A 27,594-nucleotide genomic window follows, 5' to 3' on the forward strand; every position below is an offset into this window, starting at 1 on the left:
GAGTTTGATCCTGGCCTGTTGAAATCAATGGCAAATTTCCCATTAACTGCAGTAGTGCAAGATCAAGCTCCAAGTTAGTACAGTACGTACAAGCCTAAGTCATTGAGGGAGCCATGGATTCAGGAAAGCAAAAGCTCAGGTGTTTGTTTCAAAACCAGTTGCTGGAGGAATCAGATTTTGCATCGAAAACCTTCCTGCACATGTTGGAGTTTTCTTGATGGAGAGGGTATTCGTTACCTGCCAACAGTTCTGCTTTCCCTCTCCTTGCAGTGTACCGTCTGCCAGATGGTAGACTTTCATACTTAGTCACGTAACGCCTGTAAAGACACAATGTGGTAATCTGGCATTAGCAAATTTATGCAGAATCTATACCCTGTAGGTGAGCCTAGAGATGAACACTTTACATACAGATGAATTACACTTCCACAATGTGTAGGTACATAGAAGATGTTTTAGTATCTGCAGAATAACAGACACTGTTTTCTTGGGATATCCTGGGATCCTCAAGTTCTTTAATTCTTCTCAGGCTTACCATCTTTTGGATCAGAAAAGCCTGAATGGAAATCTGGTGCAGGCTCTGCAAATGTTATCACACTTAGGTCTTGACAAATAGGGATTAGGAGGGAGTAGTAAACCCAATTTCTCACATGGTGATGCAATTACCACTCTTTGGCTCCTGGAAAGCATCTGTTTCACCTTGTTGCACAGTTGTTAAGGTTTCAGGAATGTCAGTGCCTTAATAAAATATGATAGAACATGATGGTTGCAAGAGTTAGTTTACTTGCAAAACCAAATTAGAAAATTGAACTGAAGTGCACATTCAGAGCAAGTTGTGATCTTCAAGAACGCCCTTTCTGAATCTCAGGGGTGAGGGACAGGGAAGAATCAGTTAGCACAGAGGTTGGTGTGTGTAACAGCCTACACTGCACCTGATTGTGTCAGATTGAAATTTGGCCTCTGTTGTTAATTTTTCGTGGCTGTAAAAACCAAAAGTTCCAGATGCAGCAGCTGGCTGGAAGGACACCTCAGAAATCATGTGTTCTTAGTTCTTACCTGAATGGAGACTCGACTCTGTCCATCTGCATACAGACTAAAAATGGGTACTGTGAAAACTGCACTGTGGAGATGAAGTCTAATGTCGTTTCTACTTCCAAAGTGGTTTCCACGCCAGTTTTTACAAAGAAGGAATCCACCTCAGTGTTACCAGCTATAAACATGGCTACCCTGCAAATAAATTCAGGCATTACAATTAATTCCAAACACATTAAGGGAGAGGAAATTAAATTGCAAATGGTCCTACCATCCATACATAAAAACTGCCTTCAAAGGAGCCTGTTCTTCAGGTAAAGGTATATGAATTTCAGATGAGACCAGTGGGAACTGGTATTATCCACTTGGAAAGGAAAAGAGAAGTACAAATGTTCTCCCATGCACATAACTGTTATTTAATTTTAACTCATCTGCAAGTTCTTTCATATTTAAATTCTTCTCATTGGGACTACTGGGGGTCAGGAGCGTGAGCTTTCTACACGTATAGCGCATGCTGGGAGTATCTCACCGGTTCTTGATGTTGGTTTTGGATTCCCTGTACCACAGGCTGAACTCCATCCCTCCCGAGATGTCAATGGCCAGGCCGCCCAGGAACTCCGCGCTGGCCCTCGGCCCAGACTGCAGCTGAATCTCCTAGAGCCATCAGAAAGCACAGGTAACCCTCCGTTACTGACTGCAGACCTCAGTGATTTCCTTACTCCCTTTTGTACTGTGATCACGTCACTTGTGATTTTGCAAGAACAAAAAAGGAATAGAGGGCTTTTCTGAAAGGGTGGACAAAACACCCCCTATGTACCTCGCTCCCTAGAAAATGGAACGAAGCTAAGGCATGGTGCCTTGCATCCTTCCCCTCTCCCCTATGTGCCGGCTGGCATAATTTCTGTAAGGAGTATCACTGCAAGGAATATCATGGCCTCTGTCCCCAAGAGCTACCACACAAGCCTCACGGTGGCTCTGCTGGCAGTCCAGCTGAGTCACATTAAACTCCTCGCTGGAGCCCCAGCAATGGTGCAGTGCAGTGTGACTTCTTCAGCACACCTGAAGGCAGCCCCGTACTGGCAGTAGGACACAAGCAGTCATGCAGTGTGTAGTGGCTTCAAACCCACCGTATGGCAGGAATTACGTCTTCAATGGCTGGGTGGCCAAACCCATAAGCTAATGCACCTTAATTGCCACTGTAATTTTGCATTTAATACATTGTTTTCCATCAACCATCAAGTGTGCTCATGGCTTCATGAAATCTCTAAGGCTGGACTGGAAATGCATCACGGAGTTCATTTCGGAAGTGATAATACAGCTCAGGGTCACGGCAGTTCATTACTTTTAAGTTTTGACAGACAGCCAAGATTTTAAGGTTCACTCAGCTTGGTAATCTACTCACTTCATATACTTGTCCTGCTTCCCTAAGAACTACTGGATTAATTCACTGTTTAAAAAGAAACATTAATTTTGGAAAAGTTTATTTTGATCATGTCCCTTGCATACAGGACACTTCCTCCTCTCTCCCAGCTGGTTTTCTCCCTCCTCCCAGGTTCCTGTGCCTGTGGTATTCTCAGCACCTGCAAAGCTACAGGCATTTGCAGGACATGTGAATACCCAATTTCCCCCCCCTTTCTGATGTTCAGGCACCTTAGAAGTCTCTCTTCTCAGCTATTCAGTAGCCCAGTGTTCCAAGATTTAAGAAAGAAGCAAGCAGAGACAGTCAGGCTTCCTAATCCCTATAGCAGAGAGCAACATTTGGGGAGGTTTTTATTCAGATCATTAAAGTTTTCCTGCTGTAATCAAAGACTTGGATAATTATTGTAGCTGTATATAGTTACTTCACCTTTTAGGGTAAATAAACAATCTCTGAAAAAATCTCCTTGGCAGAACCAACTTGGCAGTCAGTTGCTGCTGAAGTGGGCTTGTGATTTAATGTAAGAATACAATGGGCTGGCTGTGGTATATAAATACAGTATGTCCACAGCAATGTGGTCATATTGTGCTCTGATTTCCTATTTTCACCCACGTAAAAAACATGGGTTGGAATTGTGGTCTTTCTGAAATCAAAGGGAATTTTTCTACTGACTGTAAAATGGAGCAAGGAATGCTCTCCTTGTCGATCGATCTGTTTAGTTGTGGAGATAAACTTGTTTTATGTTATTTTTCTTTGCTTTTAATTTGGGCTGAATTGGTCAGTAGCTGTTAATGAATGAGGAGGTAACAGCATACATTCTGGCAGAGACGTGTACACACAACCAGGGAAGCAGGTATTTTTAGATGCATTGTCAAATTGGACCTAATAATATTAGAGTAGGTTTGGTTTGCAATGCCTGTACAGTTTAAGGCTTTAAAGGATACTGAGAATTAAGTCAGGTTTGTCACTGAAATCATCAGAGGAGCTAAGGAGCACTTGTCTTGTGTTTTACTAGCTCATCTATTTCCTTATTTAGAGCTCAGTCCTGTCCTTCATCTCATGTGCAAACCCAAGCCAGGCTGATGGGAGGTGTAAATCACAGGGACTCAGCCTCCTTAGGAGCAGTATTTTCCTTTCCCTTCCTATTTTAAGCTTTATGTGTCATTTGCAGTGGAAAATGTGATCTAAAAGATCAGAATTGGTAGTTACTGTTTAAAATGATGTAAAGTGCTACCTTTCAATTAAAAAAAGTTTCTCTGTGTACTGCACTAAGTAATACTGCAATGCAATGCAGAGATGGCTGAAACGGGCACGTCTTTGGGAACTGGCTATCTTCCACTGGGGTCTGGCTTTCAAATGTTTCTCTGACCTATTAATATGGTATTTAATTTCTCTGTGCTTCTGCCAGGTGTGTTGCATAGGAGAAATATTAACATTACTGAATTTTAATGCAGGTGACTTAGGAGTCTCAAAAATTGTTTTATGAGAGCTATTTATTTTATAGAGGGAAATATAACTTCTGGATGGTTATTCTTAGCCCTCAAACAACGCTGTAAGAACTGGTAATGGCTGTAAAATACACTGATTTCAGTTTGTGGAGTTCTGTGAGAAAAGATGTTACAGATGGTGGACAGGATTGTAAGCTTTAGAAGCAATATCATTAACTTGGAAATCACCTCTCCAAAACATGCTTATTGCGATTACTGCAGTTGGAAAGTTAATGAAAGGAAGCTGTTTTCCATGGGGCACTTATTTGGTAGATTTCACAGCACTTTGAGTTTTGGTCTTTCTGTGCAAAAAGATCCCTTTAAACAGCAGTAGGGGAACAGGACTTTTCCAATATTTGAAAATCACTTTTCTCAAATTCAGGGGAGGCACCAATGCAAAAATTGCAATCCAAATATCACATAAGTTATTTTCTGACAATGGAAGTGCCCCATTTTTAAGTTGCAGTCTTGGCTTCCAAGCCTCCCTTTTGATGTTTGATCTCAACTGTGCTGTCTGTATCTTACGTTTGGTTTTCACCTGCTCTGAAATCACACTGCTGCCAGCTGTGGCACACTGTTTTGATATCATAGAAAGTGCACTGTTTCTCGCGCCTGGTTTTCTTCTTTGAAAGAAGATAAATCCATATTTGGCTTGGTTGTCTACAGTACAGATCTCTAAAAGGACCTAAGTTCTGGGCAAGACATGTCCATGCTGACCAGGGAAAGTGGAGGTAGTACTCAGCTATCAAGAAGCCAGATTAATTATGGCTCTCTTGCATTGTTTTTCCTCAGTTCCAGTGTTAACACCATTCACACTTCCATTCTGACAGTGTTTTTTGGTACAGTTGTAATCACAGTCCAGGAACTCGACAAATGAAAGCATTTCTAACAAAGCTTAACTGGGTTATGTGGAAGTGCCCAAACTGTGTTGATGTTGCTGTTGACTTGCAACGCATCTATAAAACCATTCTTAGAAAGATGTGCTGTGTTGAGAACGCAGCTCAGCCTGGGGCTGTGTTCAACAGCCCTGTAAACGGTTTTTGCCTTTGTGGGGTGTAGATGTAAGAACAAGTGCCTTTTTGGTTGTGAACACAAACTGTTGGTTGTGTCCACTGCTTGAGTCCCAAAGAGCTGAGGCAGCAACTGTGCTAGTGGCAATCCAAGAGAGAGCAGAGTGGGATCCCATCTCATCACACTGCTGCCCAGGCTTCCAGACAGTCAGTGTCTGACCGAAAATGTTACACCCTGATATCGTTAACAATGACATGCAGCCTCAATCCTGGTGTGCCCCAGACTTTTGTGAGGTTCTCCAAAGATGAGGAGTGGAGAATTTGGTTGGCAGAGCTCTCGGGGTCCCCAGCCAGCTGATTCAGCCAGGGTATGTATGCAGCTTGGTGCATGCACAGGAGTTGGAAATATTTAGCCCTGTAAGCACCATGCTTGTATGCTCAGGACGGGACATGATTATCTTTCTCACCTCTGAAGTGTGTTAAATGGGTCATGGTAGAGTTTTTGCCCATAATCTGCGTGTGAACTGTAAAGCATTGTTGGAATGAGCTTTAGTTAGCCAATTTGTGCACTACATGGGAAGCCCTCTGGACTTACAATACTGTTATAAAGGGCCTGAGCTGAGTTCAGGGTGGGGACAGCTGTCATGTGTGGGGGTTTCTGTGTAATTTTGATCAGACTGGATTTTCTCATGATCTCGTTTTGGCATTTTCTTTTGCCAGGAATTAAAGGGGAAAAGTAAAAGCTAACTTTTGAGCCTGCAGATGTTTCATGAGCCGAGTGCTGCTGTTAAATCCACAGGTTCTAAGGAGATCCCTGCTTAGAAAGAACAAAAATATCAAACCAAATGCTGGCCCTGCACTTTCATAGAGATGTCTAGATTTTCAGTCCTCCCATAGTACATTACATAGCCAATTATATTTGTATATGAGTCTACATTTAAGCATAAAATTACCAGACCATTTGGGGTGATGGTTGCATAAAAACTGTGTAATCCTCATTATAATTCCTTGTTTTGCCTAGCAATAAGCATTTTAAATTTGGAATTCTTAGCATTGTTCTTTGCAAGTTAGTTATCTAGGAAAGTTCAAGTAGCAGTGATTCATTCATTCAGTACCTAACAGTTATTGCCTAATTGGACATAAGGTCTCTGGACAACTTGTGAAGAGGAAAACTTAGGTGGTCACATGGGACAGTACTGTATTACAAGAACTGTGGAAACAGAGGCCATAGCTTATAGCGATATGAGTTTTCTACCGGAAACTCTGTTGGATTTTCCTTTATTCAGTGTTACTTTGTTTTCTAGAATAACTGTTCTCATCTTTGTTCTAGATTGCTTTTCATGTCATTTCATTCTGGTTTTTAATACATATGACTTTTCTATCATTCCCATAGTAAGAGAAGCCTATATCACATTGATCAGGTTTATCAGTATTGAAAACAAAGAAGATAATATGTCCTACAGTAATGGTGTGGGGGAGGGAGCATCTGTGCTTAAGAGACAGAAAGAGAAGCAAACAGTATGCTGTTATTACCTGTGAGTAATCTGTCAGGAGGATGAGTCCTTTCACCACGTTAATGGGATCTCCAGTTGCTGATAACATTTTAGACATTAAATCACCATACCCTTGGAAAAATGTAACTGGCCTGAGCTGAACATCAAACAGAATGGCTGACATGCCAGCAAAGGAGTCCAGGTTTTCCTCGCCTTCATCAGGAGTTGCAGCTATTATGGACTCCAAACCTTGTGCTTCAATCACCACCTAAGAAGCAACAGTGATACAGAATCAATGACAAAACTCTGACTGACCCAGGCTGTTAACAACCCTACACATTTTCTTGATGTCTGAGAGCCTAACTCTAATTGATGTAGTTGTAGATGAAAAAATATGAGGTTAAGACTTAAGGGAACTAGGCAGAGCACCTAGAAATATTGAAAATAAAATAATTTCATGGCATGTTCTTTTCCCTTTAGATGCAGGCAGAATTTGCCCACATGCAGATCACAATCCCAAGATTACTTTTCTTTCAGACAAATTTTCCTTTATTCATATGACTATTTTCCACAGACAGCTGGGAGGAAAAGCCAAAGATGTTCCACTGCACAATTTTTTGTCCCACAGAAATTTAGGAGGATTATAATATTAAAGGTACTTGCCAACATTATGAAAAGTCCAAAACAGAGGCATGTAATTTAAATCTCTTTGGTTTGCACATTTGATCTACTCTTTGTATTTCCATTCTATGTTATACCCGAAACGCAGGACTTGATTTTACAAACTTGCAAAGCTTTTACTGATTACATCAGATAAACAGTATAGGCTTTAACTAGAGATGGAACTTGATATATAATACAGAACAAAACACCTGTCTTTTTGGTTAGGGCAAACATGTGCCTCACTGGCTGTAGTGAGTTTCTTTTTTCCCTATTACTGTGTTGTTCTCTGCCCAGTGCAGCAAATTGCAAGCATTCACTGAATTGATTTAGAAGCTGTAAGAAGAGGACCACATACTGGCTTAGCTTTGAGGTACAGTATGGCAGTTACCTGGCTAGCATGAAGTTCAGCATTTCTATCAAAAATATGGATGTTCATGTTACTTCTCCTCAGAATGCCAGAACCTGAATATAGAATGTCAAGGCTGTATGTGGATGATACATCAGGACCACCTTAATTAAAAAAGAAAGAAGGTATCTGTGACTAAACTAGTGGATTAATCGAATGATTGGGAATATAAACAGGGTTAAAAGGCAGTTTCATGGTTACATACGTGTAATATAGCCAGAGTAGGCAGAGGAAGAGCCCATCTTGGAGAAGCGATCATAATTATGAGCTCGCATGTCCTTCAGAACTTGCCGAACTGTTTTGCTGTGGTATTTCAAAACAAATAAATCAACAAAAAACGCCACAGAGACACAAAAATGTTATGGTACCAAATGTATTACTGTTCTGTACAAATACCTAATTCAAGAGAGGGTGAATTTCCCAGTAGGAAAAAGGATCTTCAAAACCCTCACATTTTCCCACTAAAAATCTGCCCTAACTCAGAGTCTCTTTTCCAATTTCAGCTACTCCCTGCAGTCACAGGTAGAAAGGCAAGAAAAGGTCTTGCCTGAAAATTAATGGTGTTGAGAAGAAGAGATATTTTGATTATTTTCATTCTAGTGCTGTGATGTTTAAAATTCTTCTGGTTCACTTGTTCTTAAAAAGCAAGGGCCCCACTGAAAGGATTAAGACCAACAGATGACATTTCTTACAGTAATGGAAGTTAGATGCCTAATTCTTATTGGTAGCTCTGAAAATGTGAATATCTATTAAATGAATGTCATTGAAATGCAGAGATTTATTCTGAAATATCAATACTTAAAAGTGACACCAAAATCAGGTGTCCATTTGTACTCTTCTTAAATTTTACAGTAGTGACTCATGAGAACCTGTGTGTTCTTTGGGTTTCTGCAAAGAAGTAAGGATGAGCCGTATTTATTTATACTGAACTTAATGTACCTTGAAGGCATTTCAAAGTGAAGTATATCTTGGATCATGGAGAGCATGTACTTGTTCATTTCCAGAGGCAGTTCACCGATGGAGAGCAGGATGTTTTTCACTTCCATGTAGGATGGGTTACTATTTAAGATGACAGCAGCTGCAGTGGTTCGCACTGTCTTTTCGTGGACTTTACGGTTCTGGTGGTAAATCCTGTTCATTGTTTCCTTCACCTGATCAGGAAACAGATCATTCAGCCAGTGCTCACACAGATGAGTGGGCAAAGTACAGACTAGAATCTCGTTTATATCAGATTATATAGGTTATATTATATTATATAGGTTAATATCAGTTTAACCTAGCTCCATAGCTAAGGCGAATACATAAGGATATATTTTCAGCACTGTGTTTTTCCTGGTCCTTTTGGAATGTATGAGACATGTATAACTCAATGACCACATGGGCAAGGGGGGCATCTGTTATGTTGTCTCAGCCACAGTCCAAATACAGCCTTCCACACTGCTTTTCACAGCTGGGCTGTAAATAAGTAGGAGCACTAAGATCAAAATACAGTGGCAGTGGTAAGATCGACAGATTTCCTTGACAGTTAATCAAGAACCTTGCCATTTTAATTTACTAGGTAGTGCCTGTGGTGGCCTCATGTCCCCGAGAAGGTTGTGACACATCTTTGTTACAGGTAAGTCCATGGAGAGGCATGTAGCCCTGCTGACAGAACAGTCTCCAGCGTGTTCATTGCAGAGCAGCACCCTGACAACCTCAGCCCCAGCTGCCAGTGGCAGGTCTGAAATAGGATGCAGGGTAATGCAGCAGAGGCAGGACCTCATGTTCAGCTATTATGTATGTCTTCTCTTACTCTTGGAGGCTGCAAGGTAAGATGCAGCTATTTTACCCTTCACTTACTTCATGCATTCTCCCTGGTTCTAAGAAAGCACAAGGAAGAGACGGGGTTATGCAGGTGCCCAAGTGTTCCTAATGTCTCCTGTACATCACATAGAGGGCAGTGCTCTTGCAAAGGGAGATCAGTTTTCCCTGCATACTCCATGCCACCTTCGATGGCTGTGTGTGACTGTGGAGACAGAGGATGACTAGCACTGGCAGACTGGGAGCTGGTATTTGGCAAGCAGGAATGTATAGAGTTTTCTGTCTGGAACTGAAGTGTGTATCATTTCCTGGACGTAAAAAACTCGTATGTGGGGCATCTTTAAAAAGAGTGGGACTGACAAATGAACTCTGTTAATTTACATTTTATGTTTTATACAGTCTCTTGCACTTCTTTTCTTGGGCAGTATATTTTCTTACCTCTTTGGTGAGAAAAGAAGGCTCATATCTCTGCAAGGCAGTGGCAGCGAGATTGCTGATGGACCCTTCTTCTGACTCTGCGTACTTGAGAAGCAGTGGAATTGCTTCAGGAAGGAGTGCATTCTTCAGTGCCAGCAGGTACATCCTCACATTGTCATCTTTCTTAGCTTTCTCCAGTCTATTTAGAATCAGCCTTTTGGCTTCCACAACAGCCTAAAGAGAATCAACAGCATGTTTAAATGGTGATCATAAGCCTACCTTTTTCTCTCACAGAAGCAGGAGTGGCAGGGCTGGGTTCTAGCATGTTTTTGTTTCAAAGCATCATTGCATAGGGTTAGCAAAGGTGTCATTTGTAAACTGTATGTTGATTGCTCCCTTCAAGCATAACCAAGGTGGCTATAGCCACAGTGACACCTGATCCATAGATCTATCATTTGCTAGCTGCTCCTGCCCTGATTCAGGGACTTCACAGATCTTACTTGTGGGGCTAACATGTCCCCACAAAAAAACCCAAGGGAAGTGTTCTTCAGTGCTTCATAACATAAGTGCTTGGCAATTAACAGAGGAAGGAAAACCAGATTCCTAAAGGCCATTCAGGTGCTCTGCATCTTTTCAGCCATGTGCTGCAATCCCAAACAGCACAGAACCAGCAAGCAGCAGTGCCCTGCCTGATCATTCTCATCCTCTGTCACCAGCATCTACTCAATCCATGGTGAAGGTGGTAGCCTTCCTCCTGGGTTGTTCTATGCATGTTTGGGGCAGACTTGAACCAATTAATTTTCTTCACAGAGCTGAAATAACCTAAGGTGATGGCAAATATTAAACAGATCCTGAGTTTGCCAGTGTTTCTCTGAGGACATGCAAAGCTTTTGGACAAGTGAGCACAAGTACTGCTTCTGCTGACAGACCAGTCAGTGAGAAAAAGTTCTGCCAAAACTGGCAAACTGGGAGAAATACACAGAAATGGGAAAAGACCAGATTAAAGCATAAAGCTGACAAAGTAGGAGTTTATAGTCTTATTTAAAAACGGGGAAACATGCTTCCCGTGTCTCTCATGCTCTCCTAGTACCATCAGCAGGGATCATTCATGTGTGTTGCAGACCAGAGTCTGGCCAGCAGTGAACTGCAGATACTCACTGGAAGCTTGCAGCCTTCTCTGTCACACAGCTTTCTGATGAGTGCTCCCATGACAATGACAAGAGTTTCTCTGATTTCTTCATTTGCAATATCACCCTTGAACTTAGCCTGTTATGCAAAAGCAATGCTTTTAGTCTCTCTGTCTAAATATGATGAACCATAGTCTGTAGTGCGCTGAAAACCCTCCCTTATTTCCTGTGAACATTAGTGCAGTGCAAAGGCAGTGATGACCACAACAGCCTGGACTCAGGAGAAGCAGAGCACTGCTCTATCATTACATACAATAACTGACTGCCATTTTCCCCTTGAGTTACATTCCATGTCTCATACAGCAGATTAATTTTGAAGCTATGTTTAAAAATAACAAAAGGGTATTAAATGGTTACAGGACTTTGATAAGGCAACAATCAATCCTCAAATTGTTTTGGTAACACTCAGAATTATGTCTGTTTTCTGAGTCGTAGATATTGATAACATCTTATATAAAGTAAATAAAATTCATTCTGGACCTACAGATTTTTGTTGTTTCCAGGCTATGTGCTACTGGCACACTTAAAGGAAACCCTGGAAGGGATAAAGAAAGGAAAAACTGGAAACAGTAACAGTCATTTCTTCTTCCCTTCCCCTTTGACAGGGATGAGGCTCAAGAGTACTAACTCCATTGTATTTGTTTTGTCCTTTGACTTACTGTTAAAGTTTTCAGGAGCACTTCAGTGGGGTGAGAAGCAAATCCACAGGCATACAGGAATCGCTCCTGAAGGGCAGAACTGCTTGTATCCTTAAAGTCAAGAAACTCCAGTACAGCCTCCAGCGATTCTGGGGTCTGAGCGGAGGTTACGGCATCCACTACCTGTGGACTACAGAGAAGTGGAAATGTATTTGTAATGAGCTAGAAAATGCTGAAAAGACTGCTGCGTATAGAAAGAAAGAAGATAATGTGCTGAAAGATCTCTTCGTTGCAGATAAGAGACAGAATTTTTTACTCATTGGAAAAAACTGTGTCCCTGAATTATTCTGCCTCAAAATGGTAGATGAACTCCAGAAATTATTCATATTCATGAATAATAATATTTGAATTTATGCAAATAGATGACCAAAAAAAAGTTAAAAAAACAGAACTATCCCGAGTGTCTTAATGTTTAGAGGACAAGGTTGTAAGTAGAAAAAAGTGTTTTGTTTCTACATACACAATGGCAGCTAGAGAATAGGCTTCTAAGTTACCTGAGTAACTCAGGTAACTCTCAGGTTTATCTCTGTTGTTAACAACTGCTATGATTTGTCTGAAAGATCCTGACTGTATGGTGGGATTCGGAAATGCTCTCCAACTCCCAATTCTAGGTGCACGTGCTGTTCACACCCAAACTCTAATATTAGGGCAATATCCAGGCATGAACCATCCCCTTTGCTGTATTTCCATTTGAAGGAAACAAATGTGCAAGTCAAGAACAAGTCTTAGAGTGTTTCAGAACAAGTAGTTCTTTGAGTATGTTATAAAGCATGTTTGCCTTGCAATGTAGATACAGTCTTGGTGGCTGAACAGTGTGCTGCAAACATATTACACTACAAGAACAAACAGCTTTTTTAATAAAAAAAATAAAAAATTCCCGTTGACAGTACTGAATACTGGTTTGGCATTGCTAGGACATCACAAGTAGAACTGAATCTGTTTGCATGCAATTTGCTCTTCTGCAGTTTTAAGTAACTTAAGCCTTTAGAAAGCTTGTTCATGATGACTTACAGAAGTTCTTTATTTTCACTTCTAATAATCTTCAGTATGTCCTCTTTCGTAGCTTTTCTGATGTTCTGAATGAAGGACAAAAAGCTTCTTGCTGCTTCAGCTTTGGAAAGTTTTTCAGGATACATATGTTCTCTGATGCTCTGCCAGTGTTTGGAAAGCTGCAAAATAATTCACATTGTGTCAAATCTCTCAGATTGTGGTTTCAGTTCTCAAAATCAGATATGTGGGCTAGCTATTGGTCAAATTAGCTGAAATCCAATAGATTGCTGATCCTTTAGCTAAGTATTATTTAATTTATGATATCCCAGCACAAGTATCTTGGAAACCTTACCATAGCTGTCTTTCTTCCAACACTTTAGTATTTTCCTGATAACGTACATTGCCTTAAATGCAATTTATTTTGGAACAAAACATGATTATTTACACTGCAACTGGAATAAGGTGAATTCTCTTCTCTTGCAAATTTACTATGCTTTCTGGTGAATACAGTGTTTGCCTTCTGTTCCCATTTTCTCCTAAATCAATCTTTCAAAAGTGGCAGATGCATAATCCTCAATTCACAAAGTGTCTTTTCTTAGAAGACTGTAATTTTGTAAGTGGTTAGTGTGGAACAGGAGTACATGTCCCATAAGTAATTTAATTCCCATTTCTTATTCATAAACCTGAATAAAATGGGGAGGGATTTATTTCTGTATTTATTTCCGCACACCACATTTTTGACCTGAATGAGCTAACATGGTACCAAGGCACTTATACCTGTCCTTCCAGATACACTCCCATAAGAAACTGGTGCAGGTATTTTGACCTTTCTTCCCTCACTTGCCTTTGCCTTTGTTATCTCAAATTATCGAGAACATTCCTTGGTGAAAACTCATCTGTTCTTTGCAGCAGTGTTTACTGCAGTTTTCCCAAGTGCGAAATAACACTAGCACCCATCTGACCTTTACTAAAATACTTCCCCTCTTCATGGGTTTTGTATTAGGCAATAACACTTGAACCTGTTGGCAAATAGAAGTATCATTCATCAGTACAGAGTGCAACTTCATCAACTGTAACAAACAATAATTGGGCAACAATGACTGAGACATAGGATATTTCCTGAGGATTAATGAGCAGCTGGGAGGAGCTCGTGTTCTGAGGCACAGATGGATCTGTTAACCTCAACTGGTGATTAGGGCTTAGCACCAAGGTCAATGTGGCTATTATAAACTGAAATTGGATAAATATATGGGGTACTTTCTATTCCCCCCATTGAAGTTGCAGCATAGCCCAGCAAAAAATCTCTAACCTCAGTAATCCTGTATCTTCTCCTGTGCGGAGCCCAGCTGTGTGGGCTGCTCCTAGTCATCTTAGGCCATAGCCTAGAGACAAACAAGGTGGGAGATGTGAGCTGGAGCCATCCCAAGTGAAACTCAGTGGAGACCAAGTCTTCCTCTTTGGAGGAGTCCTCTAACCCTTCAACTGCTACAAAAAGCAGCTGCTGCCTCCTGCAGTGACCATGACTTTAAAAACCAGCGTTCACAATTGACTTTTGCAAGGGGCCTCATTCTTCTGATGTTAATGTCAGGCAGTTTGGATTGGATACCCTAAGGATTCAGGCACAGATGCATGCACTTTCACATGGCAACTCTGCTGAGCTCAGACACCAATCTCTGTCTCTCTGACAAAGAGATCAGACCAGAGGTCCTGTGGGCACTCTAGGAAAATTTGAGCCAAATAAGAAGTCCTAAACTGATCAGGAGTTGCTTTTGAATGTCAGTGTCTGACAAGCTGCTTTACCAACCTGCAAAGGTTGGCTGCACAAGACAGAACAAACCCACCTCAGTTTCAGAAGGAGAAAGCATCTGTTCCTGTAGGAACAATGAGCATTAAAAAAAATGTAAGAACCATGAATTCTTCTGGAAAGAGCATGCTTTATGATGTCTAAACACAGAAATCTAGGCCTAAATTTAAATATAAATGTTGGCCACAACCTCACAGAAGGTAGTGCTGTCATCGGTGAAGTGGGGATAGTAATGGTTGTGTTAGCAATTTCATAAAGATAAAGATAAGACCTGTTATTTAAAAAGAGTTTTGAAAACATAAAACTGAAGGGCATACATGTCAGCATGTCATTAATGTATACTATGATATATAAGTACCATATGTTATGTTGCTGCTTTGGATACAGCGTTCTGTTTATAGACCCACATCTTTTCATAGCAGTTACTGTAAAATACAGTGAAAAACCAGGACTTCATTCTCAACGTGCCATTAGGTTTATAATGACATAGTTCAGTCCCCAGGCAGTGCTCTGGAATTATACCCTATGTTTGTTATCTTGGTCTGGAAATTATCTCTATAACTATTATGACAAACTCGGTTCCAAGTGACAAATTGGTCAGCACAAACCCCGACGGGCAGAATCAGGGGAAAAGCACCTGTCCCTGCTCTGTTTGAGATCCCTTGATGTTTCCTACTCAGAACAGCTCCAGCACACACAGAGCATCATTTCTATTTCATTTCCCCCAACATATTTTGTATCTTCTCTGTGGCTCAACAAGCATTAGACAAAATAAATTATTACAGTGCAATGCTACTTCCAAATAACTAGCACAAGTTCCAATATAGTAAGGTATTTGTGCACATAAGGAGTATATCTGGAGGGTTAAAATTATGTGTGCTAAATAGAGGCTGTAGCTTGCTTATCAAAAACTGACAGAGGATAATAATCTTTAAATTAATGTTCCCATTCACTGCTAAATTAATTCCACAACAGTAATAGCATTAAAACTGTTTGCTAACAATCACTGTATCAATTTATATTAGTGCATGATGAAAGCATCAGTAAATCAAAAGATGATGCATTTACAGAACCAAGCTCTTAGTAGTCTTTAGATGTCTAAAATATAAAAAATCAAAGTCTTTTTTTTTTACCATGGGGAAAAATAAGAACAGTATTGGACCTGCCAAGAATACTAAAGCCCCATTTTATACTTATAAAATACCTATAAAGTCTTTTTAAAAGACTTTCTTTGGGGTCTGGCAGTTAAGAAGAGGCTAAATATACTACCAGCAAATGTGTAGCCTGCCTGTGAAATGGTTAACTACCTTTAATTTCTAGGAGCATTTCAGCTCCTCCACAACAGAATTGTTTATAAACACTGGTCAACCATCTTAAAAATCATTTCCCACTCCATTACCCAGAGGAAATAAGCTCCTGCCAACTCAAGGTTGGCAAAGATGAGATAAAATAAAAGGGTGTTGTATTTTCTAGTGGTCTTGAGAAGCACTGCACTTAATCTTTGAAACAGAGCACTTTTAGAAATAGATCTTAAAACACCCCTGTGTGGTGGAGCACCATTGCACAACTACCACACTTCCCACTCCAGGGCATATTTTATATTGCTACGTTAGTCCTCTCCTAGTGGGCTGCTTGGACAGAAACTTCCTTCACACTTGTTCTGCTCAGCTAACCGGCTTGACGTTCAACGAGCCTGTGTTTACTTACTGAAGGACACTTTTTGCATTTGGATTTGACTGGCTCTGCTACTAGTGGCATGGCAGTGTAACTGGAGTCCAAGGTCTTGATAACACTGGCCACTTGCTTCGCAGCAATCAGTCCAGGGCCAGCTTGTACTGACTTCAGTTCCAGCCTCTGCCTGTGTATCCATACAGTGAAGACAATGTTAGAGCCCAACCATTAGAGCAGAAATGCAGAAACCATAGCAAGAGGAAATTAAAAAAAACCCTCCACAGACCAAAATAAAGAACACAGACTTAATGAAGTCTTATTTTAAAGTGTTCAGAACATGGCAAGTCTATGTTTTTTTTAAGGTACAGAACCATTTGATACCAGCAGAAATAATGCTAGACGTATGTGGCATAAAAATGCCTAAATAATAGACTTTCTAAAGTATGAATATACAGCACTGGGTAAACAGCCTTTGGTAACAATATACATTCTGAAATACTTCATATGTTTGTTCATTAGAAGATCTGGAAAGTGAGTTTTTGAATGTATACTTTTTTAATATCATAATACTAAGGAGATGCCTGAATCATTTATTTTGTATGAGTATCTCCAAACTTTCAGTGTTTGGGACTCTGGAGTCTAACAGAGATCTAGGTTTCATTCTTGTTTGCTTTCTGTTGTTTCCTTTCTATGCAGCAGATTTTGTCTACTGTATTCCTGAACTTTCATATACTAGAAATGGAGATCCATTGCAAGTATTTCTTAAGAAATGAGACGACACAGAAACAGAACACGTACAGAAGTAATGTGTTGCTTAAAGTGTTTTGGCCAGTTCCAGCTGTTTTTATTTAATTTCTTATGAATGCCATTATTTATTATTTGCAGTATGGTAGAGCCCTTAATCAAAGTTGGACAAGATACCATATACAAAAGAGACCTAAATCCTTACCTGGAGAGTTTACAGCCCTAGATCTTGATGCTCTAAGACATACACACATAACCTGAACTTGAACCACTATTCCTGCTAATATCAATGACAGTCAAATTGCCCAACTTACTTTGAAACTATTTTGGCACCTGTTTTTCGTCGGGAATTCAGAATCAAAACATAATTTTCTTCTGCCTTAATGGATTTAATGAAACTGTCTTCCAGCACATAAATTGTTGCAGACGTGGCTTTTGTACTGACGTCTAAAATCTGAAAATAATTAAAAAATAAACCAGAAAAAAGGCTGATCAATAAACAGAAAAGGAAAAGAGCTCACATTTCCTAACCAGGGCAAAACTCATAATGAAATAGAGCCAAATGAGGAAGGTGCCTGTGGGATGACAACATCTCAAGCTAAGCCTAAATCAGGTTCTCAAGAATTCCTTCTGCAACTAGAAGCCATGTACTTCACTTCTGCACCATGTATTTCAAATTCAATATGTACTGGGGGAAAAAAAAGGGGGAGGAGGGGAGGAAGTTATGGAGCAGACTGCAACTAAGAAAATGCCTGGTACTACATTTAGTTAAAACCACACTTTAAATAAGATAAGAAATGTCTTGTAAATAGGATCGTCATGTTCACACCCAAGAAGCAAAGTCAGCCACCTTGTTAGATCTGTTTGTAAACAAGGTGAAGTATTTGTGGCAAGTGTGAAAATCAGGAATTCAGTCATAGTGTTAAGGCAGTTTATTAACAGCGCATGCGCTACCTTTGTACTTCTTTGAGATGAGAAAGATCAGTTTCTGATGCAGAGAAACCCAGTGCCTTCAGCACATGTCCAGCCTGCACTCAGTAATAACTGCTTAGAAAGCCATTTACTAGTAGTGGAAGACATTAAGGCCATAGTAGGGCTTCAGTTACCTCTATGGCACATCTCCTACATTGCCCCTGTGCATTAGGGAAGCGTTTGACCTTCTGGGCAATCCTGACTGGGCTCCATTCAGGAGTCAGCGTCTTGCCTGGCATTTATAGTATGCACTAAACTCTGTGACTTAGCAGCTGGGAAAAAGGTTACTGTTGTCACTATGACTGTGACTGTATCTAGTATTTTCCTCCAAAGAAAAAAGAAGTCTCACATTGATTAAAATTTCAGTACAGCCAGGACAAAAGTGCTGTAAATTTGCATAGAAACTAAAAATTACGCGGATTGGTGTGCTGTACTCAATGTCACCTGAGCCAAGGTGGGTTACACAAGAGGAGAATCCATACTCTTTTCTCCCCATGGGTACTACATATGAAATTTGTCCTAGTAGTACTAAAAAATGTACATGCAGAGTTTGCTTTTTGTAATGCAAGAAAGTACTTTTGAGAAAATGAGTAGTAGCTACTAAGAATATATTTTCAATAGACAGATTTTATTTTGTTAAAGAAATCATACCTGGTTGTGGGTGGTAAATCCCTGTTTTTCTATTTCACAGGAGTCCAGGGATTTTATTTTAGTCACTTGATCTTGCCGCACCTGGTAAGTAGTATTGCATTTCCCAGATATGTCCACCTTGGAACAAAGAGTTAGATTAGGACATTTTCTTGAATTTATCTTTGGGACCCCAGAACACCTTCTAAAGATGAACCATTTTCTCCATTGTTGGAATCCTGTACCTGAGATGCTTAACTGTCTGGGTTTATTTGCCTGTTTTGAAGGTATCGGTGTTTCTAACCACCTGCTTTGGATAGGCAGGGGTACTCTTCATTAGATGGCTATGAAGGAAAGTAACAATGTTTGTTTAAAAAAAAAAATTTAGGAAACACCTGGCATCTGGCACTATACTCACAAATTTGAGTTAAACTCCAGCTTTGCTCATGTGGACAGATGTAGAAATTTAACAATGTAATGCAGGTTAAATGGATGCATCTAAACCATTGCTAACTTTGTGTGGATACTCTGATTTAAAATAGCCTAATCCATTGATTAGAGTTTAGGGATCAACCATCTCTAAACACCAGTATAATCTCTTTTATAGTGACCTGGTTTAAGTTGGTTTATTTCCAAATTCTGCTAAATTGATAAAAGCATTTTAAATCAAATGGATTTCACCAACTCTTTACATTAATTGTAGCAACTTGATTTGTGTCACCAAATACTCAGACTAGTCATCCTTACATCCCCAGTCTCAAATGCGATCAAAAGGCTGATTTCTGTCACAGTTCATTCCTTCTGAAGTCAGCAGGAGCCACAGGTCTGCCTTTCAGAGCAGACTGGGCTCTGCCTGTTTCTCTGATGATGATTATCTTGCCAGATATAGCACCATACCTCACGGACATCACCAGAGTGCAGCTGTAGCTGGAAAAGGCTAGCCAGACCTCTCTTAATATTTTGAGTAAAACCAGGTTCATTTTGATATGAGTAGAAGTTTTTGACCTGTAGGAATAAAAAACAAGCATGTAACAGATCTGGTTAAATGAGAAAAGAATAGTGAGGACCCTCTCGAGAAAAACTCCCTTTACTTTTTTCTGATTGGGAAGCTGAATTAGACCTGTTGCACCTATTCAAGCAAACTCCCAGCGCAGCAGGGCCTGCTGATAACAGTACAAATATGTTTCGGACTTCAGCTGTACCTAAGTACAGTTTCAGTGCAGTGAGCATCTTTTCTCCTGTTAATTAGAGAGAATTTAGAAGGGAAATGAGAAACTTTACATCATTTCACAAATGAGTAATTTTTCTGCATAATCCTCAAATAATCCATTCCCATGGGGGAATAGTATCTGTTGCACTTTAATCACAGGTTACAAAAATCCAGTGTGAATCACAGGTAAATCACAGTTAGAATGACCTAAATGACGTGTCAAACACATCACAACCTTTGCACTTCAGGGGTCAACTGTTGCGCTTGAGCCTCTCCTCTGGTAAGGAGACTTTGCACCTCCATTTTTTATTCAAGGTGCTTTAAAAGTTCACTTTTTTTCAGGAAAAGTACATACATTCAGCATGTTTTCTTGGGGCAACCCTGGAAAGTGAAATCACTGTGCCAGGGATGAAAGTATTACACCACAGATGTCATAAAAGGTGCATACAGACCCTATTACCTGAGAAAAAGCCCAAGTTTTTAACACTACATCTCAATCTTAGCATGTGAACTGATTAATGTTTGAGGAGCAGATATATTTTGACTGTGTTCTTCTGATACGTCTGTTGTCATTTAGGGATGTGTACAGTTGGGAGCCAGTGCTGTCCTGTTTCTTTTTATGTTGTGTAAAACTGATGACAAGGCTGAGTCTGAAAGTTACTGAGCAGGCCTGATAGCAGCTGCAGTTCAGCAGGCTGAGCTGCCGGCCAGGGTATGTACTCAGTGCCTATTTACAGCAGGAGGTAAAGATCCTGCTGGGATAGGGTGTCACAGCCCTCAATCTGCACTGGAGAAGAGAAAAGGGAGTGTGACCTTCAACCTTCCTCCTTTCTCACTGCTCCTCTGCCCACAGGCCACCTGCTGAGCATTGCTGGGCTGCAGAGACCAGGACTGTTGGCCTAATGCAACAAGCAACAAGAGGGTGAAGGAGAGTGGAGAGGAGGCAGGAGCAGCCAGGCTGAATGCAATGGAACAAATGAGCAGCTAAAGAAGTGAAGATGGATTTACCAGAATCCCCTTCTGAGCAAAACTGGGACTCTGAGAGCTACAATTGGGCATGGGTGCTCCTGTGGTGGGATGGTGCTTTGGTGCTTTCTCAGGGCAGCCTATAAAACCCAGGCACACACTGAGCTCACTGTCACTTTGCTTCTGATTTTTGAAAAGTTTCCCAGTAGAGGAACAACATGAAAGGCTGCAGCTCTTTCAGCATCAAGCTCATTAACTTGGAACTGTTGAAACTGCAAGTGATACTGAAGTAAATAATCAAGCCAGAGAGGTGGGAAAAGCAGTCATGCTAAGGTATTTGATAAGGGTTTAAAGTGATGAACACTGTTTCTCACAGACTTGATATGACCTGCCTCATGACAAACTGTATCTCCTTTTCTGCCTTCAGACCTTGGGTAAAATCCTGGCCTCACGGAAGTCAACAGCACAAACCTTACACAGCAATTGTGCATATATCTACATGTGTACCCATGTGGCCAATCTGTTGTTTACTTCCATACTGTATGATGTTGTTAATGCACAACAGGCTTGTGCTGGAAGGGCCACTCATACAGGTACATTACAGTCTGTTCTAAACTATTTTATTTCATATAGAAAGATAGGACACAATGGCATGTTAAGAACACTGAGGGGATAGTGAATTGGTAAATTCTCCAAGCCTGTAAGAAAAGATTTGTCTCAGGTTTTTTCAGGGATTGAATTTTAAAAGATAGGGTCTTACTTTTCCACGGACTAGCTCGAGAACTATGGGTCTCTGTAAAGCTTCCAGATATTCTTTCCCGATGATCTTCTCTGTGCTTTTTCCTTTGAAGATGTTTTTAGCAGCTGGACGTTCATTCACATTTTCAACTTTAACATCTCTTATCTAGCAAAGTAAAAGCAGATATAATTTGTGTAGAGAGCGGTCTAGCATTTGCTTGGGGTAGGCTGGATAGACTAAATCCTGTAATATACCTTTATTTATTTCTTCATATCTGGTTCTGATCCTTAATCTTTCATGATTACTATGTCTATGTCTTCAAAAGAAATCAGCACTTACCATTGGGAAAATAAGCAGCAGAAAAACTCACCATAAAAATAAGTACCAATCCCAGTTTGTATTTAGTAAATGTCATGATTTGCAGCTAGAACTGAGGACTTCAGACAACCTCTTGCCCCTCAGGTAGGTGCTTGTACACCAGTTGTTTGAAGCTATAGAAGCTGTATAAAGCAATTTCAAAATATAGGAGATATTCTGAAATTCTGGTTTATGATGTTAGATATATTCTTGTGAAGTCTTATCCTATAGAAATCAGCTTATCAAAGAAGCTGGTTTTAGTTGATGAGACTATAGAAGAATGAAAGATTTAGCTCATCTGAAAATTAATACTTCAAGATTAGATTAGCAGTTAGATAAATGCAGAAAAGATTGGGCATGTTCTAAACTGTCTGATGGCATTAATTACCGTAACTTTGACCAACTGGTCATCATCATTCTCAGGATTTCTCCATAAGAGGTTGACATCCACACCAGATGAAAACCGGTATCCTGCACTTTTCTGCAGTGATGCTTTCACCCGATCGACATACACTTCAGCTGAGTATGCAAATTTATATAGCTTGTCATTATTTAAGCTTGGTCCAGTAGTGTGCCCTGTTTGGAAAGCAAAAACAAACAGTGTTTTAGAACTGACTAACTCACATCATATGTCATTTTTTCTAAAAAACATCTTCAGAAAAATTAAAAATTTAATTGCTAACAAAATATTTATGGGACTGATCATGCTACCCTTGATTACAGAGGCTGTCTCACTGGAGCAGCTGGGGTTTTTTTGTGATTAAGTTGACACTAATCTCATATATTTAAGATAAGAATGTCCACAAAATCCTTTGTTCTAGCTCCACACTTACATAAATGAGAGTCAAATTCTTTACTTTGGATATGTTAGAATTAGAAATTAAAATTATTTGCAACTCAGAATACTGTAATCATGCAATTTGTGTGCTTAGCAATTTGAAATGCACTGACATAATCTATTGGAGTCAACAGAAATTGTTCTCTGCATCTATTGCACTTTTACTGGGAAGCTTTCTATTTAGAGCCTTACCCAGGGGTGACATGAATATAATTAAGACACTGAAAAAAAAATTTTTAGATTAAATAATTAAGCCCTTGTTCTTTAAATAATTGTCCCCATATCTGTGCCTCTGATGTTAATTGATGTATTTTAAAGGGTATGAAACCCAAATTTTAGCATAAATGCAATTTGCATACCCAATTTATGATGCCATTTCCATCTGCATTAACAGCTCAGGTAGACTGTTCCCTAGGGATTCAGTTGCACTTTTGTTGGTGTAAATGAAATCTGTAGTATACAAACTACTTTTATTTTTCCTTTATAAAACTAGTTACTACCACAGGTTTTCCTGTCTTCTCTTTCATTTCTGTCATGCACAGCCATGTGGGGAATGTGTGGCACCAGTGTCACAACTCTACTCGACCTCAGGCACAGGAATGAAGGGGAAGGGAAGGGAAGGGAAGGGAAGGGAAGGGAAGGGAAGGGAAGGGAAGGGAAGGGAAGGGAAGGGAAGGGAAGGGAAGGGAAGGGAAGGGAAGGGAAGGGAAGGGAAGGGAAGGGAAGGGAAGGGAAGGGAAGGGAAGGGAAGGGAAGGGAAGGGAAGGGAAGGGAAGGGAAGGGAAGGGAAGGGAAGGGAAGGGAAGGGAAGGGAAGGGAAGGGAAGGGAAGGGAAGGGAAGGGAAGCTGGCTGTACACAAAGTGCTCTTACATCCACAAAGCAAATACACATTCAGTGACCTTAGGTGCTGTCTGTAAGCAGCACAGCACTAGCCTCAGACCCAAACGCTGCACCACTGAATCCACTGGGAATTTCTTCACAAAGTTCAGGAGGTACAGAACAGAAATGACAACTTCACAACAGAGTTAATCTAAGAAAAGCAAAGTGCTGTCCTCAGGGAGCTGTATCTCAGTCTTATGACAAGTGAAGGAAAAAAAAAAAAAAAAAGAAAAATCTATCAAAACATCTCGGACAAATTCTTAAGCATGCTGTAATGTAATCAGTGTGTTCAAAGTCCCTTGCAGAGAATCAACAGACTATCTTGATTTATGTCATGTCCCTCAGTTTTTTATCTGACTCTTAAGTAAATTTCAAATCACTGCACTAGTAAGAAAGAAAACCAAAGTATTTTCTTATTTCACTCTCAGATTTTAAATCCCAATTAAGTAGGCACACAGTGTAGTTCCATCATGGCTGGACAGATATATTCTACAGTGCTCATAGAATCAAACCCCCCTTTTTTTAAGGTTTTGCTCACTTCCTTCCTCTGTTTGCTCAGATGTCATAGGAGTAGATTAAGGTCAGCTTCAAAGAACCTTTCCCTGAGAAAAACAGCGTCCCCACCAAGTTTGGTCTGCAAGTTGCATAAACTGGCAAAGCTACACAGAACTAAACTAACTCGTGCTTTACGCCAGCTGGAGATGTTGTGCAGCAAAGTTGGTAATCCCCAGGGGAGCAGCCTGTTTGCATGTGAGAGCTCAAAGCTGTAACTATTATTTTTGTGCAGGGAGGCTGAAGCATTAATGTTAGCATGACAGGGCTCTTCTGGTTTTGCATGTCTTGTGTGCCTGCTTCAAAAAAAAGTCACCAAGAGGCATCATAAGACCCTTCCTTCAGGTTTACTGTGAATTCCCTAGCCACTTCCACAATTCTCCTCACTCCTCTCAGACTTGAAGCGACCTTGCCCTTGAAAGCAGAGGGTGCTCAGTGCCTGCCCAGAGATGGCTGTGCCTTTCAGGGACACACCTGGGTCCTTGCAATACCTCAGAGCGGGTTTCTTCCTGGTTCAAAATGTCCTTCATTTGCAGCAGAAACAGCAGTGATAATGATTTAGTTATCAGCTGATATTTTTATTAATGCCACCCACTAGGTGCTTTCTAAACACAGAGAGTGACACAGCCCCATCTAAAGATAAAAGGTGGGGGAAAAGCACGTCCGAGGAAAATGATCTGGGTGCTGAAAGACATGTGTCTTATTAGTTAAGGTGGATGTTTGTGGTTTTGCTCTCTCTCTCTTTTCAACTAAAAGCACATTTCACCTATTCTCTTCCTTTTACCACAGCTCAACCCATAGATCTTCTTTTCCTCTTGCAGGAGTTCCTTCCCTCTTCCTCCCCTTTAACATTTATTTGTCCCCACATATAAATAAGCTGTTCCATCCTAAAGGAAACAGAAGAATAAATAATGCAGCAGCTTCTTGCAAGTGTCATGGAAGAGGTGAATAATTACAAAGTATTTATGGGCACTAGAAGAATATTAGGTTCTGAAAGCTGTCACCATTTCATATGTGGAAAACACTGCAGGAGCCAGGGCAGAAGACACCTTTAGCTGTGAGACTGGTGTCACACAGATAGAAAATGGTGAGCCAGCAGTGGATCAAGATAAGAGAAGCAGAAGGGATGAGGCAGTACTGAAAGCAGTCCTGAGGAGTTAGCACTTACCCCTGGGGAAGCCAAGAGAGACAACTGGATAGCATGATCAGTTTGAGAGGCAAAGGGGATATTGGTGGCTGAGGGACAGAGACACAGTGTCACTGCCCAGAACCAGTATTCAAAACAGCATAACTAAATTTTCATGCCATCTTTCATGAAGAGAACACTGGTACTATTTAAAAAGAAATATTCCTACACCTTTCTGATAGAAACTTTCCTTAAAAAAAACCCACAACCACCTGCCTTTAGAAGCTCTTTCCTTTGTATTCAGCACGGCACTGGGATCCTTGCCGCCTGTATAGCCATTGCCATTTCAGCTGATGGCAAATGTCCCACTGACTGAGAAGGGAGGAGAGATGGACATAAAGATTGCAATCAGCCATGCTCTCTTCGGGTCAGAAGTGCCTGCTTTCAATGTGGAGTGCATAACACATAGTTTGACTAGTAATGTTAAGTGTCTGTCATTAAGGGTAACATGCCAAGTCTATAATTAAATCATGATACTGTATAATACAGAAGGTTACACTGCATGAGTAGAAACAGCTGTCAAGTCCTGTGCCTTTTATTAATACATATGGCATGCACAGCATGTGCATCTCTAACTACTTGCTGGCTCTACCTTCATAAATTATATTTGCCACTGTTTCTGAATCCAGATAGCTTTAAAAAGCAAAACCCATCCACTGCTTTGAAAACATTTTTCAAGTGGAACTGCAGCAGGAAAGTTTCATGTGTGCTGATCTAGGTGACTTAAAAGAAAATAATATTTCTTCAATATTTCCAAAAGGCATCATGGCCTGGTGGAAAACACTCATCCTAACCCAGCTCTGTCACTAAGGCACTAAGTGGCCTTTAGGCCGGTATTTTAGCTCTCAATCTCTCTGCACAAGAGACATGAGATCTTGCAGAGCTGAAGGGAGGACTAATTGATGAGAAAATGCTTGTTCAGTACCCTGGGGATGTAAAGTGACAAGCAAATATTACTTCACATTGGGAAGCAGCTTTGCTTAATTGATATTAAGAAGAAGCTGGAAAGAGCAGACACCAGAAATGTGGCATGTTGGTATCTAGCCATAAATGTTACTAGGCAGTCTCCTGAAATACACTCATGGGTAGAGGAACTGCCTGCAAACTTGTCTGCTTTTTAACTCCTGTTGTAAGGGGGTACAGAGGTAGGGAGGAAAGTTGCTGCTCTGTGATTACACAGATACAGTGTCCTAGATCCCCTGCAGGGAGCAAGAGGAGTCACCCATGAGAGCAGCTCTACAGTCTTTTTAGCAGTTTAACCTAGGATGGCATGTCCTCCCTACTCTTCATCATGATGAGGACATCCTCATTAAACTAAAAACTAGGTGTCAGCTCATGTTTTAATGTTGCTACTCCTCTAAATTTAATGTCAGGTTGTACACGAAGGGCTACAACTAAAGACACCTTTCCTCGCATCATACACTGGTATTGCTGAAGCAGGCAGTCTCCAGACTTCATACCCTTGACCTTTGTCGGGACACCTGAGTAAAGCCCTGCTCCCAGGGCTTGTGCAGACATCCAGGTTTTCATAACTTATTGCAGAGCAAGCTCCCCATGAAATTAATGGGATGCTTGTTACTGACTTCAGTGATAGCTGAGTCAACTGCTCAGAAGCTGAAACCTGGAGATCCCTGAGCACTTCCTGGCTCTGCTCCACTAGAGTACTTCTCTGTGTTTAACTTTTGAGCATGTGAACAGTCCCTTTCAAGTCAGTGCCTCCACAGCATGTCCTGACTAAGCAAGGTCAAGATCCCCAGTCTCCTGGCCCACACGCTGGCCCTGTGCACCTGAAAACATTGTCTCCTCCATCCCATTTGCCGATGTGAATGCCACAGGTGCTTAAACCTTTGTAATTTTGAAACATATTTTGTATTACTCAAAGATGGATGAGTAAAGATGATAATGTTTTATGCAAAACAGATCTGCATACTCACACTGGTTGTGCCTTCACTAAGCCAAAAGCTGAACCAAGCCCGTTACAGACCTACCTTTAACAGAGGCTGAGTAGGTGGAAATGATGCAAAGGAACAGCACAGTAAGAAGAATCATGCTGGACTCCTCCGAGCTCCTGACTGCAGCATCAAGTGTGAGAGCCTCCAAGAAGTGAGCTCCTGAGAGTGGAGAGGCACTTGCAGAGAGAGCTGCCAGGTCGGCCACACTGTTTATCTAGATGTAGTAAAGGTCAGATTCCAAATTCCACACTCAGGTACTAAGTTCATCAAAGGACTTCCAGTTAATTATTAAGAACTGAGGAAACTGGTGGTTTCTACCCCATTTTATCGATCACCTCGGCTTTCATTTTTGAATACTGAGCCCACACACCCACATTTCTGGGTGGGGGAGCCCACCTCCAGTCCTGGCAGGACTTGGAGATCCTGCCACTCCTCCTTTGCCTGAACAAAAGGGCAATTGGGTCTGTGGCAGCCAACGGCCAAATCCTGACCAGTCTCC

The 27,594-nt window shown here is 40.8% G+C and overlaps 1 protein-coding gene across 1 annotated transcript; it reads right to left on the reverse strand.

Moving 5' to 3' along the window:
• Nucleotides 1–148: 148 nt before the first annotated feature.
• Nucleotides 149–27,192, reverse strand: MTTP (microsomal triglyceride transfer protein). Its single transcript, XM_074904001.1, has 18 exons — nt 27,132–27,192; nt 22,076–22,263; nt 21,352–21,495; nt 19,313–19,420; nt 18,440–18,556; nt 17,131–17,270; nt 16,109–16,259; nt 12,619–12,776; nt 11,569–11,737; nt 10,881–10,988; nt 9,744–9,956; nt 8,445–8,656; nt 7,711–7,808; nt 7,488–7,609; nt 6,477–6,704; nt 1,559–1,683; nt 1,054–1,224; nt 149–317 (listed from the first exon to the last, which is right to left on the reverse strand). Exons 1-18 carry the CDS (start codon nt 27,190–27,192, stop codon nt 149–151), a joined length of 2,682 nt encoding a protein of 893 aa, XP_074760102.1.
• Between the last annotated feature and the right edge of the window lie 402 nt (nt 27,193–27,594).

Source organism: Athene noctua, chromosome 4 (assembly GCF_965140245.1).
Source record: "Athene noctua chromosome 4, bAthNoc1.hap1.1, whole genome shotgun sequence".
Lineage (NCBI taxonomy): Eukaryota > Metazoa > Chordata > Aves > Strigiformes > Strigidae > Athene > Athene noctua.